The sequence below is a fragment of the Chaetodon trifascialis genome, chromosome 5 (genome assembly GCF_039877785.1).
Source record: "Chaetodon trifascialis isolate fChaTrf1 chromosome 5, fChaTrf1.hap1, whole genome shotgun sequence".
In the NCBI taxonomy this organism is placed as follows: domain Eukaryota; kingdom Metazoa; phylum Chordata; class Actinopteri; order Chaetodontiformes; family Chaetodontidae; genus Chaetodon; species Chaetodon trifascialis.
This window is the reverse complement of record NC_092060.1, coordinates 8,257,044-8,275,450: the sequence shown is the minus strand read 5'-3', so window position 1 is coordinate 8,275,450 and position 18,407 is coordinate 8,257,044. Positions and strand designations below refer to the sequence as shown.

Sequence of the window (18,407 nt, the reverse complement as noted above, 5' to 3'; positions counted from 1 at the left end):
GATACTGAAGAAACAGACAAAAGTAAAACAAAATAAAGAACAGCAGTGTGGAGCTGTAGTGTTTCCTTTTCCCCTTTTCCCCTAGTGTTATTTGTCTGTCGGTTCCCCTGTCTGTTTAAGTTGGGTGTGTCCCTGTACTTAGGCCAGCTCCACCTTACCAGCAGTGCACCTGGGGCGCATCAGCCTGATTAGGGCTGAGTATTTAAGGAAGGTTCTCGGCTTTACCTGTTGCTGAATTTTCCTGATCTCTTCCATGAATTTCGAGTGTATGTCCTTTGTGAGTAGTCTTGCTTCCAGTATTTTCTCCATGTGCTTAGTGAACCTTACGATATTTTTCTTTTGGACTGCCATTCACATGTGCTTTTTTTGTTTCAGTGCCTACCAGGTCGTCCACGGGCAGCTGAGGCAGGTTGGAATGACACTGCGTTGCGCGGTGTGTTAATCCAGGGCCTCAACGAACAATTAAAGGACAACCTAGCTACTCATGATGAGCCCTCTGACCTCCATGCTCTGGCAAATCTAACCATCAAAATTGACAACCGCCTCAGAGAATGACGGTTGGAGAGGTCTTCCTGCACTCTCAACCAGTTCACTCCACACTCCAGTCATCCTTTAGCTTCCAAGCCCTCAGTCAGAGCCAACCCACCACTGCCGCCTCCCAGCCGGCCTGCGGAGGGTGAGCCCATGCAACTAAGGAGAGTTTGTTTGTCACCCGCTGAGCGCCTCCACAGGATCCAGGCAGGTGAGAGTGTTTACTGTCGCCAAATGGGTCTTTAATCTCTGGGTGTCCTGTTCAACCAAAAGACCCGGCTCGTCAGTCGGCATGGGGGTATTGACGAGCCCTAACTTACCAATTCCTCATTCAATTAAACAACGCAAATTCCAAGTATGAGCTTCATTAACTGTGGAAGGGGAAGTTCTTTCTTTAATCGCCCTGATGGATTCTGGAGGTGAAGATAACATGCTGGACAAATGAGTGGCGAGACAGGCTGGCTGCAGATTGGAGATGCTGAAGAAGCCTATTAAGGTATATGCTCTTAACGGCAGGATTCTCATGGAGGTAACGCACCACATCACTCCTGTAAAGATGCAATTAACAGGAAATCCTTCCTTGGTTTTGTCATTCAGGAGGGAAGCCTGAAAGCCGACCCAGAGAAGGTGAGAGCGAGTTGCAGCAATTTCTGGGTTTTGCATACTTCTATTAACGGTTTGGCCTTTCTGTGTGGGACTATAGCAAGATTGCTGCCCCATTGACTAGGCTAACTTCTTCCAAAGTGAAGTTTAGCTGGTCAGCCAAGGTGGAGAGAACAAGCTTTCAACAAGCTTAAGGGGCTTTTCATCTCAGCCCCAGTGCTTGTACAGCCTGACCTTCAACAATTTATTGTTGAGGTGGATGCTTCAGATATCGGGTTGGGGGCAGTGCTGTCTCAACAGGCATGTTCAGAGAACTGCTTGCACCGCCTATGCTTTCTTTTCTTGTTGTCTTTCCCCTACAGAACATAATTCAGACATGGGAAACCGGGAGTTGCCATGCAACTGGGGAACTGAGCAGCCCTTTGTCATATGGACGAATCACAAGAATCTGGCATACATCAAAACAGCCAAATGGTTGAATTCCACACAGGCCAGGTGGGCTTTGTTTTTCACCTGGTTTCATTTCACTCTCACCTACAGACCCAGATCCTGGAACACAAAACCCGACGCTCTCTCTTGTCAGTTCTCTCAGTTCAGCCTGAGACTCCACCTGATACCATCCTACCTGCTGATTGGGTAGTGTCAGCTCTTACCTGTGGAATTGAAGGAGTGGTTCGGGAAGCCCAACGATAGCACCCTGACCTAAATAATGGATCCCCAAATAAACTTTTTGTCCCTCCATCAGCCCGTTCTCAGGTTCTTTACTGGTTCCATTCCACTCGTCTCACGTCACTCGTCCTTACTCCATCAACACTTCTTCAGGGCATCTCTGGAGGCGGACACCCATGAGTATGTCGCTGCCTGTACCATCTGTGCACAGAGCAAAGCCTCCCATCAGGCACCAGCTAGTCTCCTCCATCCTCTGCCCTGTCCCTGAAAGACCCTGGTCCCACATTGCCATGGACTTTGTCATTGGTTTGCCTTCATCAAAAGGTAATACTGTTATACGTACTGACCATCATCAACCACTTCTCTAAGGCTGCACACTTGTGCTGCACACACACATCTTCACAAATTAACATCTGTTTAAAAAAAATAAAAACACCACTGAGCTGTTAACCTAATGCATCAACGACATTGTTTGTGAAAGTGGTCCCCAATTCATATCACAACTTTGGAAGGCTTTTTGCTAAAGCCTTGGGGGCCAAGTCAGTTTGACTTCTGGTTTTCATCCCCAGTCCAACAGCGAGCTAATCAGAGAGCTAAACTCTGCGAACTTCCTCCCCTGGATCGAATATTCACACAACTCACTCACGTCCTCTGCCAGTGGTCTGTTTCCCTTTAAAGTCTCCCTCGGCTATCAACCACCTCTGTTCCCTGCTCAGGAGAGGGAGATTGCTGTGCCTGCGGTCACCGATCACATGGCTAACATCAGGAGGATTTGGAAGGAGGCCAGGACTGCCCTCGAGCACACCCAAATGGTGAAGCAGTAATCTGCCGATCATCACAGGAACCCACTCCCTCCCTACAAGCCAGGTTAGTCTGTTTGGTTATCCACTAGAAATATCCCTTCACAGACTGAATCATGTAAACTTTCCCCCAGATATATTGGTCCATTTTCCATTGTTAAGATAATCAATCCTCAAGCTGTTGCCCTCAAGCTCCCAGCCTCCATGAGCATTCATCCCACCTTCCACATCTCCCCACTGAAATCTGTGTCCACCAGTGCCCTTTCCCCTCCATCCGAAGCCCCCCACCTCATCGACAGTGGGCTTACCTTCATGTTTCACCGGTTGATTGACCAGGCACCAGGTGGCAAGGCAGGGGTTGCCCCGCTCCTTTATTTTGGGTTAGGGTTAGGGTGATGATGACCCTAACCCTCATGAGTACGCCTTTTGTTCACATTTATTGTTAAATAAATTATTTTCATTCTTTATCTTGTCTCCGGTCTGCATTTTGAGTCCAAGGAAAAATTGTATTTAAGGCAAAGCCAAACAGAAGAATTCTGCCATCATGGACTCAGCAGACCCGGTGAAAGAAGCCGTTATCAGAGTGTTGTTCTTGGTCAGCATGAGCAGCTCCTCTAAGCCTTATGCGAATCAAGTCAGCACATGGCAGCTCAGGTTTCTGAGCTCTCTTGACACATGTCTCACCTGACTGGTACGCTGCATCCCCACCTTCGGCCTCAGGCAACACCCTCTGAATCCCAGTTTGTAAAAGAAGCTTATATCAGTAACCTGGAACCATTTGATGGGACTCGTGATAAATGTTGGGGTTTCCTACCACAGTGCAATTTAGTCCTTAGACAACATCCCAATTCTTTCCTTTCTGATCAAGCAAAGGTTTGTTGCGAGGCAAAGCGCTGACGTGGGCTGAGGCATTTAATTCGAACATAAGCATAAACACACTTTCGTTTGAGAACTTTGAGAAACAACTCAGACAGGTTTCTGACCATTCTGGCAATGCGTCCAGCCGACTCCTGAGCCTCAGGGAGGAATCCCGCCCGCAGCAGATTACCTATGGAATTCCAAACTCTGGCAGCTGACGTGGGTTGGAATGACACTGCATTGCGCGGTGTGTTAATCCAGGGCCTCAACGGACAATTAAAGGACAACCTAGCTATTCTTGATGAGCCCTCTGACTTCCATGCTCTGGTAAATCTAACCATCAATATTGACAACCACCTCAGAGAAAGATGGTTGGAGAAGGTCTTCCCGCGCCCTCAACCAGTTCACTCCACACTCCAGTCATCCTCCACCCTCAGTCAGAGCCCACCGCTGCCGCCTCCCAACCAGCCTGCGGAGGGTGAGCCCATGCAAATGGGGAGAGCTCGAACTCTGGGTGTTCGGTACAACTAAAAGACCGGGCTCGTCAGTAGGCATGGGGGTACTTATGATGCGTTTTCTTTTGAACTGCCACTCACGTGTGCTCTTCTGTTTCAGTGCCTACCAGCCACGTCCAGTGTTTGTTCTGCCTCAACCCATCAGTGCGTTTTTGGCGCATTTCCATTACACAGTTCCAGCTCTACTCCACTCAGTTCTACTCTACTCTACTTGGTTTGGTTGAGTTTCCATTACAATTGAGTACTTCATAGTACCTCCTCAACGTAGGCGGGGTCGTCATACCACGGCTGCGCGAAACTGCCATGACGTCAATTTGTACGGGACACAAACAGAGCCGACAAACAATGGAGGACATTGAGGCGATGTTGTATTTGCTGCTCGGTTTGTGGCTTTTTGTCACACACAAAGCAAGAGAAGAAACCGAGTAGCAATTTCCCTCGAATGAGAATAAAGAATAAAGTCAGCGGTTGCTGTTGCCCGGCGTTACAATGGAGGGGGCGGGATTGTTTTTCCGGTGTTGGACGTCGCAGACCAGTGACGACACTCTCCGGCCAATCAGTGGCCGACAGGCTGTTGACGTCACACATATAGTATCGCTTCTACTCGCTTGGAACCTCGCCAGAGCAGGTACTAAAAATAGTATCGGGTACCAGGTACTATCCCTAATGGAAACACAAAACAACTGGGTAGAGTCGAGTCGAGTCGAGCCGCGCTAGTGGAAATGTGGCATTTGTGTTTGTTTTCTCTACTCTTTAAGAGTGCATTTTTTGTTGTTCATTTTCCAATCCTTACGAGTGCACCTTTTGCTCACATTTATTGTTAAATAAATTATTTTCATTCTTTATCTTGTCTCTGGTCTGCATTTTAAGTCCAAGGAAAATTGTATTTAAGGCAAAGCCAAACAGAGGCACCATGATAACTCAGTGTTAATATCTCTCTCTCTCCTCTTGTTTCCTGTCTTCTTCTACACGATTAATCATCCACTAAAGATTAAAAAATGCCAATGAAAGGGGGAAAACAGAAGTGCTCATAGAAGTGTCCATTTATATCCCCAAGAAAAGGCAAAAATCATTTAATTGATTAATCACTGCACGGTGGTGCAGCAGGTAGTGTGCATGCCTCACAGCAACAAGGTCGCCGGTTCGATTCCCGGGACGGGCCTTTCTGTGTGAAGTTTGCATGTTCTTCCCGTGCATGCGTGGGTTTTCTCCGGGCACTCCGGCTTCCTCCCACAGACCAAAAACATGCTCATTAGGTTAATTGGTGACTGTAAAATTGCCCCTAGGTGTGAGTGTGAGTGTGAATGGTTGTGTGTTTGTGCCCTGCAATCAGGGTGTACCCCGCCTCTCGCCCGTTGACGGCTGGGATAGGCTCCAGCACCCCCCGCAACCCCGAAAGGGATACCAATATAGGAAATGGATGGATGGATGATTAATCACTGGATCTTTGAGACATCAAATAAATGAGGAAAACTGCATATTACATGTTCTGAGAGCTCAAGTTGATGTCTTCAGATGTCTTGTTTTGTCCTACCAGCAGTCCAGAACCCAAACAGCGATATAAACTGGCTAGAAGCAGGAAACCCTCACAATGTGGAAGATAACACCAGCAAATACTTGTCATTTTACAATGAAATGATTCATCTATCATAACGTATTCACTAATTATTCTTTTCAGCTGTCTTATCAGGTACCTCAAAAAGGCCCTGAACACCAAAGTAGCAAAGTAAACCATGACAGTCAGCACATGTGGGTGGACTGTTTGTGTGCAGGGCTGCAACAGGAATAAATAATAAATAGAAATAATGTAATCAAAAATATACTAATAGGAAGTAAATAAGTCCAGGAATAAGACCAATATTCATTCTTCTCAATACTTTGAGATGCCAGATTGTTTTTGTACATACTTTTCTAACAAGTGTAGATGTTGAATTACTTTGTTGTTGTTGGTTTTTGTTATACACATATCATGTAATAATACTGTTATAAGATAATAATTTCTATGAAATTGCTTCAAGTGGAAACCCACATATAATTCAATGGCCGATGGAATTTAGTTAAATGTTACAATGAAACAAACACCACGGTTGATGATTTGTGCTCCCATGTGAATACAGCAACAGAGGGACCTTGGATTCTGTCTGCTTCTGACAACTGGCTCATGTGATAACACTGATGGTATGTCAACAAGCCAAATAAACTGTTGGCCAATTCACTATTGTTAGTTGGTCTTCTGCCCCTCAGCAATGTGTGTGAGAAACTCATGGATAGGAAGGAATGGAGGGAGACAGAGCCACAGACAGACAGGGTTAGACAGATAGACTGAAAAACTGATCATTGTGCAGTTTTGGCAGGATGCAGTGAATGCTTTTAACACATGCTTCTATGACTCAAACCACACACACACGCATGCATGCACGGATGCGCACGCACGCACACGTGCGCGCACACACACACAGAGCAGAGGTTGATACTGTGTGACATCCATTTTAATATTATCTCCAACTGCATAAACACACATTTGTTTGTGGCATGTGTTTACCCAGGTAAACATTAGTTAACTATTAAGCTCCAGGACATAACTGTGGATCACTGAGACAACACCGCTTGCACAATATACAATTATCACACTCTGTGGTGTGATGGGACAGTTTAGACATTGCATTAAACGTCAAAGGAAACTTCACAACCAGCTCAAACTCAAAAGCATCTGCAGAAGTGGTAGAATAAAGTAAAAGACTTGTTTTAAAGTCCAAAGTTTTAGATAGAATTTTACTGAAATTTCTATCTATTTGTGTTGCTAAAATAAAAGGATAAGACTATCTTTTGATATTATCAACGAATCACACACCAAAATAACCAACACTGTCAGTCCAATAATTTAAGACTTCCCTCCCCTGTTTGTGGCAGTCTGATCTAAGCCCGTTGGATCCCACTGAAGATATTTAAAGAATGAGTCACATTTACTTTAATTTCTTAAAACGACTGGACACTGTATTTTTTTTAGCAGATATTACTCAAACAGGAGCAAACAATGGAATTGGGGACTATTTTTTATCAGTATTTTGGGAGTATTTGGCACAGCAGAGCGGTGTATGTGGGACTGATTCAATATAAATTAAAGTCTGTGTCATAGCTGACATTCACCATGAAATCTTGTGGTAGATTGTTCTACTCTGTGCAGTGTGACTTGAGTTGTCAACCTCTTTTCTTCTCAGCAGACTTTGTTTAAAATAACTAAGGTTCACCAGAGTTCTGCAGTTCCACTGCTGGCGTTTAGAGTTTCATAAATGTCCCCTTTCCTCCTCTTACATCACCTTCTCTTCCTGCTCATTCCTCTCACCACTGGCTCGTTTGTCCTCTTCCCTCATCCCTCCCTCTTCTTCTTCTTCTTTCAGGAAATAACTTTTAGGTGAAGAAAACAATCACTTTCTTACTCTAAAGGCCAAGCAAACTGGAGTTTATTTTAACCTCACATCAAGGAAAAGATGTTACAAAGCAGCATGTGGGAGAGGTATTAAAAGCTTTGTAGGACGTTCCATCACATCCTGTGTTTGTGAACAGGTTTGATCTCCGACCTTCGCTCCAGCACAGTACATTCATGCTGCATAAGGGAGTGGGAGAGAGGAATGCTTGTGACCAGCCACTTCCAGTGTTGTTTTTTGCAAGCTTGTGGAACACAAAGTATTTTGTGACGTGTTTGCCTTTCATCCAGGCGAATCAAACTCCCCATTGTTGTTGGTAACTTTACACTTCTCCCATTATTCAAGGCTGTCCCGTCAGGGCGTTTCTAGTCCTTAACTACAGCTACAGCACTTCTCATTGAAGAGGTAACTGTATATCATCAACCACATCATACAATGAGAAATATGCAAGTTTGGTTCCCAACTAAGAATAGATATGAATGGTAGAATAATATTTCCTCCCAAGCGGGCGGGAAAAACCTTTACACTGTTTTTGCAGTGCAAGACAATTCTTTAGTGTGTGTGTGTGTGTGTGTGTAAGAGAGTTTATTAATGTATGAGGGAAGGTGTGAATGTGTGTTTTCCCATTGTACTGGCAGTGGCAGTGTGTCAAGTTTGAGTTCAACAATTCTGTTTGTCAGTGTGTATCAGAGAGTATATTTGTTTGTGTGTGTGTGTGTGTGTTAGGCAGGTTCTCTGCAGAACAATACACTCTGTCGAAGACCACACCCATCTTAAAGTGACTCCCCCTCCTCGACTCACTCTAGCCTATTTGTCCATATTTGGCTGTGCTGGCAGCTCGACTGATGATTGGTTGAAGAAAAGAACTTTTTGATTGAGACACACACACCTGTACAGGCTTGCATACCCACCCACCCACCCAGGCTTGCTCTCTGCATCTCAATGTGCAAACACACACCTGTACTGTGCATATGCAGGTACAGACGTGACATGTTTCTTGCATTGAGGGTGACTGGAATTAAAGTGCCACTAAATGAACACAATTTCTATACATTACAGTGTGTTTCATTTAAAAATTCCTCACCTCAGCTGCTCGTCTTGTCCAGACATGCAGCCCATAAAATCTTCAGTCTGCAAAAACATGACTGTCTGTATGTCTCTTCTGACTCTGCTGGGGGTCTAAAAGCTCAAAAAAAGAGACACTAACGTAACTAAACCAGCATTCCAGACCCTTTAACTGTTCCACGTGTAGAGCGCTTTGAGGAAGTAGCTAATCAGGGATTTGAGGAAGCTGATCAGTTATCAGGAGAAATTTGCATCTGCATCTTTTCCTCTACACCACATATTTCATGGTTATGGAACATGACCAGAACATGCTAATCCCCACCTGTGGTCATGATGGTGAGTTTCACAATCATGTTTTCAGAATCAGGCATTGATGGGCTTAAAATGCTTAAAATCAGAGTCATCTCATAAAATATGACACATTGTGATATAATCCTGTGAAGTAAGCCACTTAAAAAAATCCCTAAACAAGGAGAAACACTGGCCTCTAGCTGACACACAGAACAAAGCTTTAGGAAGGGTTTAGATTTTATTTGTGACATACAGTTTTACTACACAGATAACAGAACACTCACACTCTATGGGTTTGTCAGATTTTGGGGCAATGGATCGGCATCACAGCGGTTCACCCACTATTGTGTCTTTCAGTCACAGGACTCTCCTGCAGACTCCAGTTCAGATAACACAGCTCTGGATGGGACAGAAACACAACATTTTTCAGAAAAGTCAAGCATCATATTCAGAACAAATGCTGCTAAAACATTCTCCTCTGGAGTTCCCAGCAAAACTACACATCTAATTCCCTAAACTAAGATGCTTCACCATGACTCTAGGATACTCTGTGGAGCTGCTGGGGATCAAAACTTCCTTGCAGTTCTAACAGAAAAACTAATTCACTTTAGTCCCTGAAGGCTCAAACACTATGGATTGGTCCCTGTTCATTTTTATTCATCCATCATCACACCTGCCGTCTCCACAGATGGGGTGCTGATGAAGTCTGGGCAGATGATATATTGGACTGAATCTCTGCAGCCAGCTTCACAAAGATATTTTAGACTGATCTTTAGTGTCAGGCCACTCGTAATTTTAGTCTGATGCAAGTTAGACAGTTTCACAAAAATATAGACAGACTTTTTTTCAGTGCTCCCAAGCTGACCCTGAACTAAGAGCCATGTTGATTAGTGGCACCAAATGGCAAACCAGAGCAAAAGCATGTCCTATACTGAGATTTGGCAGTCTTTTGTGTCTTCCACTCAGTGATGAATCCTCAAAGGGTTAGAGGCTACACAGTTTTTCCTGCGGTCACACTGTAGCTCCCTCCTCCTCACCTTTGCTTCTCAGTCACATTAAACTCAGCCAGTGTTTGCTTGGCCAGTGTTGGTGTTACAGACAGACAGAAGGCTGCAGACAGCTGAACCAGCTCCACTGCTCTTTGGGCAGAGCCATCGCTGCGACACACCGAGAGGAAGTCCTGCAGCAGCTGCTCGCTGGAGAATGAAGCAGCAGGAAACAGACGATCACAAAGAGCTCAATGAGCACCAGCGTTCGTGCCACATGTACTGCTGAATGTGTTGGACCCAGAGTCGCCTGCATTAATGAATGTAAGGCTAAACTGCTCGTATGAATATAACTGAGTCCACTTTTATTACCTTGTGCTAGTGACATGTTTACTGTTTGTGTTGAAACCTCCTGTCATGAATGATGGAAAATACAATCCTAATTTCAGTACTTGTAATCCCCAATTAGAGGATGCCATGAACACTTTTCCCCTGATGGCCCCTTCTTGAAGTGGCACTAGCAGCACTGATGTGAAATGGTAAACGTGTCATAAAGTGGAGCCGTGTAAAAGCTTTCACTGACAAAATGAATTGTTATAGTCTGCAGTTTGGGGAGAGACTCACGGAGGAACTCTGTTCTGGGATTTGAAGAGCTGCAGCATGTCCCTGCAGAGGAGAGCAGAGAGGAGAAGTCAGATGCATTTCACTGTGACATCATTAGGCAGTGAGCATTAGTGGAGTCAGACTGCAGTGAAAGCTCTCCTGTAAAGGGACAGGTGGACAGATGGACAGACAGATAAACAACTTACCAGGCCTGTTGGGTCTTGTTGGCTCGCAGCAGCAGGGTGGTGACGTGCGAGAGGGAGGAGATTCCCCACTCCAGGCTGGGCCTCCCATTGTCTCCCTCGTACACACTCTTTACATCTAGAGCACATGCTGCAAAAGACTCCTGAACCTGCACAAAACACACACACACACACACACACACACACACACACACACACACACACACACACACACACACACACACACACACACACACACACACACACACACACACACACACACACACACACACACACACACACACACACTTTTAGAAACACAGCCAGGTTGACAGAATTACCGCTGATGCTTTACTGTCTGCAAATGGTGGAAAACTGATTGACATCACTGTCTCCCAGTGGACAAACTGTGACAGCATCCGCTGCTTACTGACCTCAGGACTGTGTTGGTCTCTGGCCATCAGGGTGAGCATCTCCTCTGTCAGATCCCTCTTATTATCATGACCCTGAGAGCGCATATCTGGAAGACAGGTGGAGCACAACAGACATTTTATCCACTTCATATTAGCGTCTCTGTCTAAAAGTGTCTTTGGAGAGAAATGCCAGGGTGCAGGCTTTCTAACTACATAAACATGCTCTATGTCATTACCTGGGGGTCAGATTTCACGAGTCATCAACCACTCAAGGCATCTACTGAATGATATTAGATTCCTGTATTTACAACATTATCTTTGAACTCACCTTTCCATATAGTGGGCAGCAGGTCCAGGCGATTGTCTGTGTCCAGAGCCTGCATCAGGTCCTTCATTCCTTGAGGGCTCGGGTAAAACAACTGGAAGCACACATCATAATCACAAGTACTGTAAGCGAGTATCCAAGCCACTTCCTCCTTTCATTCAAGCATGTTCACGATCAAGTTTAGTCTCACTTATACATGACAAGTCTAAGAGTCAGATTAATGACCTTAAACTGTGCACAAAGACTCTCTTAGATTAATCTTACTTTAATCCATCCATACAAGTTATGGCTTTTACAGGATAAATAACATTTTCTCAAGTACTGAATTTCAGTACAAATTTGAGGTACTTGTACCTTACTTGAGTATTCCCATGACATTTGTCAAATTACAATTTTTCAAACCCTTCCTGTCGAGTGAAAACTGCATATCTCCAAATGTGTTGGTACATGACAGACTGAGTTCCTTTATGCTTTGAGAAAATCTCTGACTTCATGAAAATAGATACGTGGTTCTGACAGGACAGTGACACAACAAACATGACGAGCTTACAAAATATGACGCACTGCTGTCGATTCTACTACAACAGTATATAAAGCAGACGGGGGCCATTTCCCTACACTATGAGGACTTTTAGTTTTGCTGACAATACTTTTACTTAAGTGAGGTTTTGAATGCAGGACTTTTATATGCAGTGGAGTATTTTCACAGTGCAGTATTAAAAAAAAAATCTCTTAAAATACTGTTAGGGGTGATAATGGGGGGTTGGTGATGCAGCTCATGATATCTTCTATGGTTGTACTGATTCTTCAAACAATAAAGCACATTATATTGTGTAGAGTAGCACAGCTAAGCAAGGAGGGAGGGAGATGTAGCAATGTACTGACCGAGGGAACGAACCGTCTGTACCACTCCAGCACCTCGTCAATGTGTCCCATTGAACACAGCAGGTTGAAGAAGCGACCACTGCAGAGAGAGAGAGAGAGAGAGAGAGAGAGAGAGAGAGAGAGAGAGAGAGAGAGAGAGAGAGAGAGGTTCACTTCCACAGGACATGAATGTGGAAATTCATCCACATGGCTGAGTCTAATCACTAGATTTCAGGTGTCAGGCTAAGTTGAGGCTCATAAGGCATGAGGCCTGGATGTAGGAGGTACAGGGGAGATGTTTCAGGTTGGTGGAGGGTTTTCACATACTAGTAAACACTCTGTTGGTAGGAATCTCCCAGAAGCCTCCAGTTCTCCCCGAATTCTACTAGACTCTGGACCCAATAAGCCATCTCCAGATCTTTATTATCCATACACTGTTAGAACACAAACAGGCAGAGAGAAGACGGTTAGATGGTCAAACAGATGTGACCTGAGGTATTTGCATTTGTTGCGATTCGTATTTGAACAGTGACACCTGTATACACCTAAAAGAAGGCAGAGAAACACAAGTGTTTGATAAAAAAGAGCTCTTGAAGAACAAACTCTTCAGTGAAGACTTTGTCATACTTCTAAAAAAAGAACTTCCACTCTGCAGGAACAGATCTGTGATAATTATTTATACAAAGCAAGTAATAAAAAAGACTTACGATTTTCATCGCACTTGCAAAGAACAGAACTGGAAAGAAAAGAGAGAGGATACAAAGTCAGTATTAAAAGCCACACCATAATAGAGAACTCCCTCTGCTTGTTATAGTGATTAGTTAATTGTCTTTTATGCCCATTTTAAACAAAATAAAGATTTATTGGCCTATATTTATACTTTTATACCTCATTACACAAATACAGCACAACATACCATCATCAGGGTCCCGGCAGGTGAAGCTGGTTCCTTGCAGCTCTGACATCACATCATGTAAAACATCAGGGTTGGGCTGGCCAGAGGAGGCTGGAGAGGAGATGAACACTTAAAACAACTCAGCACAAAGACACTGCAACGGTATGGTTCAATCTAATGTAACAGCAAACTCTGTTTACCTGCTTTGGAAAAGATTGCGAGGATGTGGTTGTAGGAGGCGAGGCTGGGAGCTAAACACACATGCACACACACAAACACACACACACACAAAGTAGATTTTAACAAAAAACTATTACTATCCATTGCATCAAACTGATCATACCACTGTAGCCCTGTGTGTGCGTGTGTGCGTGTGTTTGTCGTCACCTATTCCCATAGCCACCATCTCACTCATAGTGTGTCCAGCTTGCGTTCTGGCCAGAAGGCCACAGCGTTTCAGAGCTTGGAGGACACTGTTAAAGGTCATCAGGTTGGGCTGAACTTTCTGTTGGCTCATCTGCTTCAAAAGCTCCTGCAGAGAGAGAGAAACAGCTGAACTGAGGAAAATGCCACATGAATGACTTTTAATGGCACAAATGGGTGACAGAATCGCAAATTTCACTCAATCTCTAAATGCACATAATGCAGTATTAAATCAATAAATAATTATGACATAATCATACAGAAATCAAGGATTTTATTGGTGCTTATCTTCAGTGCTGATTTTACTTCAACATGCCCTTGAGCTTTGAAAGAATTCTAAAATGATATCACACTTACTTTATTTACATACTTTACAATTTATCTCATAATATCTTTTTTTGTGTATTTAATATTGAACATTTTGGGCCTCCAAAAACGTACACTTTACATATCTGAAAAAATGTAACTAACTGATGTGATGCATTTTTAGAGCGGTGAGAAGATTTTTTTAAAGAGAAACCCGGCGACGCGCTCTTCAGATCTGCATGAACGAGTCAAACACTGAAGGATGATCTTACAGTGATGAGGTCCCATCTCTCGTTGTATATTTCTCTGACAGCTGGAGCCGCTGAGATCAATGCATTGAAGATGTGGACGTCAGCTGGGACACAGAGGGTTCAATTATTAGTCTTTCAACAGGGGATGACAAGAAAGCTAACAAACCAACTACGGTTCAGATAGATGGGTTACCTGCAGGTTTTAGAGGGCCAAATTTAAAGGAACTATGTGTGGGATTTGAAAATGTTATTTTCTGGCACCATCTAATGATATAATCAAGAATAACTCAATGACTGACAGAAATACACAACGTCAAGACCAGCAGTGAAAGCACATGATGTCCAACTGGGACAGCACTGTCTTACTACACTACATGACCATTCTCAAAGAAATATCACTTTCATCACTAAATTAAATGTTGTAAAATAAGATTTTTCAATAGTTTTAGCATTTATCACCAGATTTCAAAACATTGAGGAAACATTGACATGAATGCTTCATAGGCATCACTTCCACCTGCAACTAATGAGCTACTGTGTCTCAAAACTCACCCGTCAGTCTGTTGTTGAGCATGTCAGTGTACAAGCTGAAGGCCTTTGCAGGGGCTCCATGCTGGGAGAGACAAACAAACAAACAAATGCACTTAATCTGGATGAACTGAAATGAAGAGGCCCTTCCACAACAAGCACCACCCTGAATCGTCACGACTGTGCTCCTACCATCACCATGCCTCGGATCAGAGCAGAGTAACACCGTGTGTCTCTCTCTGGCAGCAGGTTAAAGATTCTCTCTGCGTTGTTGTTTTCTTTCCAGGTGGGCTTGATGATTTCTGACACGTGGCGCAGTCTCCTTTTCCTTCTCTTCACCCCCTCTTCTGACTCAGATCTCTCCTGAAACATGCACATATTCACTGTAAGATTAATATGATGTCTGACTGCAGTCTGTGTATTATTTTACTTGCAACAGCAAAATCCAACTTTGAGACTATTGTGTCTGCAATGATTAGTCAATTAATTGATTCATTAAGAGAAAAACACCAAGATTCTCTGATTCCAGCTTCTCCTCTGTGATTGTTTGCTGGTCTACAATTGTAACCTGAACATTTTTGGTGTCACTTAGAATAATTGTTAACTGCAGCTGTAATTGTGTCACTCCTCTCTCATCTCTGACATCAGCCTGAGGTTCGGATCGGGATGACTCACTGTGACCTCCTCTTCTGAGCCATCCTGCACAGGATCTCTGTCACAGTAGAAACAGATCAGGTCCAGCAGGTCCTGGCTGGTTTCCATCGAGACTGCTGTGCCTGCAAGAATTTCATTGAAGAGACACAGTTGATGTAGAGGGATTAAAGCAACTTTCAAACTAGCAACAGAGAATATACTGTATGTATGTATATATGTATGTGTGTGTGTGTGTATGTGTGTGTGTGCGAGCATGCGTGCGCTCTCACCAGCCTGCATTAGCTGATCGTACATGTCGACAGCAGCTGCAACTTTCCTCAAGCTGATTCGTTCTTTCAGAGCCTCTTCACTCACCTCCTCGAGAAGCAGTGACACAGTCTCTGGCATCAGACACTGCATACACAAACAAACAAATAAACACTCACACAGGACACCCTCAGAGGCCCTGTGTCCGTACACTGACGTGTCAGAGCAGCCTCGGCGGGATCAGGTGGGACCACCCAACATTAGACAGTTGGTTTTAATGTTGTGACTGATCGGTGTGTGTGTGTGTTTGTGTGGACGCTCTTACTGGTATATGTGGTTCAGCAAAGTCTTTGGTGAAGAACTTGGGATTGCTGTCAACAAAGTATTTGGCTGCAGATCTGCCAGACTCATGGGAGAGAGAGAACAGCTTCTAAAGAGGGAGAGGAGCAACAATACATCAGTTTCAAAATATGCAAAATCGTGCATCATATGTGACAGCATCTACAGCAGAGATTATTTTACTTTGATTATGGATACGACTGTAATCCACACTGTTCATCATGTCTACATCAGTAACGCTGTATGTTATTGTTAAAGTTGTGTTTGACTACCTCTTGACATGTTCTCAACGGGGGTATTATCATAAAAACATAGTAATATATGTAAAATAATGAACCCTTCTCACAGCACAGGTGGGAAGCCACAGGTGCACCTAATAACCTAATAATAGCAACAATGTGAATTAAACTCAACCACAATTAACATTATTGATTATACCTGCACTTTTCTGACAAAATATTTGAAAAAATTATTTCTGAGACATAATCCCTGTACCATCCATCCATCCATTTTCTATACCGCCTATCCCTTTCGGGGTTGCGGGGGGGGCTGGAGCCTATCCCAGCTGTCAGCGGGCGAGAGGCGGGGTACACCCTGGATCACAGGGCAACACACAAGACAAACAACCATTCTCACTCACACTCACACTCACACCTAGGGACAATTTTAGTCACCAATTAACCGAATGAGGATGTTTTTGGTCTGTGGGAGGAAGCCAGAGTGCCCGGAGAGAACCCACGCATGCACGGGAAGAACATGCAAACTTCGCACAGAAAGGCCCCGCCCAGGGATCGAACCGGCAACCTTCTTGCTGTGAGGCACGCACACTACCTGCTGCCCCACTGTGCTGCCAATACCTGTACCATAGTCACATACTACCTCATCAAAAATAATTGCCAAAACAAAAACCAAACAAAACCTTTCAAATGTTCAGTATAATCTCACAATGGTTGCTGTAGTTTAACGACAACAGTGGGAATGCTCTGTTCAATAAGAAGAAGGGACATAAATTCACATTGTAGTTTAACTACAACAACCAAGAGGTCCCTAAACATGACAGATGACAGAAAACAAAAATAAGAGCAGAGTAACACAAAGTTCAGCATGTTTTACACGTACAAACTCGGAGGAGTTCTTGGGTGAGAGGTAAGGATCATCCTGGAACAGGTAAGGATATGCTGTATAATCCTGGAGGGAGACAAGAAACACATAGATGGACAGATAAACAAACACATAAACATCCACTACGAAAGATCCACATACACAGTCGCATCAGAAAGATGTGAAGGAGCTCTCACCCTGCTGACAGTGGAAGCCAGAGCCTCCAGCACTGCCTCCTTGCTCCTGTTCAGTAAGAAGTGACATAAGTTCAGACTGCTCTTTAAGAAAGCTATTAACACTTGGCCGACGTAATTTAAAACTGGGTCCATGTCAATAAGATCAATTCAAATGAAGTTTCACGACTATAAAGGCACACAGCGGATACATACCATGTTTTCTTCCTGGGGATGACGATTGTCTCTGTAGATTCTGAACAATGAGAAAATATATAATTTTAATATTACTGATTGATCACAGTTATAAAAAAAACACGTTGCCTGTGATCTAACTGACAGAATGTGATTTGGTCAAATCTAACAGGATGGACAGGATTTCTCCTAAATCTAGGTCATTTTCCATCAAGTCATTTTTGGATTTGCTTAACAGTATATGGTAATCCTGATCATTTCCTGGCAGATTTATTCAGAACCTCTTGACACGAGGCTGACTACACTTGGTCTTACCTTATATTCTGAGGATGTGACATTTTCTCAAACTGATATCGTCTGTACTGACAACAGTATTTCTGTCATGACCAAAAATCGAATTCCAAATTACCTTTATTGGCTTCCGCAGCTTGTTGTCGCAGAGCCGGAGTGCAAGCAAAACCCCTGGAAAAAAAGACACGGACTCACTATAAAGACGTACATTTTTGCATAAGACATCTTCAGTCCTCTAGTAGACTACATCCATTCATAAATCCCCTTGTTGCACACACAGTATTTATTATCTGAGTACATCAAACCAGTTGAAAGAGGATGTCGACAACATCGTGACAAACATGCAAACAATATCAACAGCGGATGAGGTCAATATCAGTCGGAAGGCAGAATATCCAGAGAGGATGGCTGAGGAGGATTTGCCCTTTCGAAAAAGACCCACGTTCTTTCAACTGTTAAAGTTAAACCGTATGAAACCCTTGAACTAATATACCGTTTACATACGCAGCAGTAAATTGAATACTGCGTCAATATAAAACTGTTTCCTGACATTTAGTTTACGTTAACTTAGATTCATGTAGACATGACCTCCTGTCAAATTATGCTAGCTGCAGCTGTCAGACTCATGCAGCAACTAAAATTAAATGAAAATAAAGTCGACTGAACACCAAAGTGGTTCCAAACACAGCTGTAAACCTTTTCTTACCTGTGACCCCATATCTGCTCGAAGTTATTTAGCAAAAATCGGCTGTTTCTCTGGATGTAACGCCCTACGTGCCAACCGGGCGCCGCCATATTGTTGCACACTGAAGGCTTCTGGGAGGGAGAAACCATATGTGTTCATTAAAGGGGAGAGACAAATAATACCAGTTTGT

General features: G+C 43.7%; 1 protein-coding gene across 1 annotated transcript; it reads right to left on the bottom strand.

The window, feature by feature from the left end:
* Positions 1-8,959: 8,959 nt before the first annotated feature.
* On the bottom strand, positions 8,960-18,366 carry ptcd3 (pentatricopeptide repeat domain 3). Its single transcript, XM_070962299.1, has 23 exons — positions 18,239-18,366; positions 17,651-17,703; positions 17,263-17,302; positions 17,071-17,116; positions 16,892-16,960; positions 15,759-15,863; positions 15,457-15,580; positions 15,209-15,309; positions 14,726-14,896; positions 14,558-14,618; positions 14,027-14,109; positions 13,413-13,557; positions 13,226-13,276; positions 13,047-13,136; positions 12,838-12,866; positions 12,458-12,564; positions 12,152-12,230; positions 11,270-11,360; positions 10,963-11,048; positions 10,553-10,698; positions 10,368-10,409; positions 9,795-9,953; positions 8,960-9,156 (listed from the first exon to the last, which is right to left on the bottom strand). The coding sequence occupies exons 1-23, from the start codon at positions 18,364-18,366 to the stop codon at positions 9,111-9,113; spliced, it is 2,052 nt and encodes a 683-aa protein (XP_070818400.1). The 3' UTR covers positions 8,960-9,110.
* Between the last annotated feature and the right edge of the window lie 41 nt (positions 18,367-18,407).

Excerpts from the sequence above, each read along its gene's own strand:
- ptcd3 (XM_070962299.1), bottom strand. The coding sequence starts at position 18,366 with ATGGTTTCTCCCTCCCAGAAGCCTTCAGTGTGCAACAATATGGCGGCG. Across the intron at positions 12,231-12,457 it reads TACCAACAGAGTGTTTACTA|TGGTCGCTTCTTCAACCTGC; the intron begins GTATGTGAAAAC and ends CTCTCTCTGCAG. Across the intron at positions 9,157-9,794 it reads AATGTGACTGAGAAGCAAAG|AGCTGTGTTATCTGAACTGG; the intron begins GTGAGGAGGAGG and ends TGTCCCATCCAG.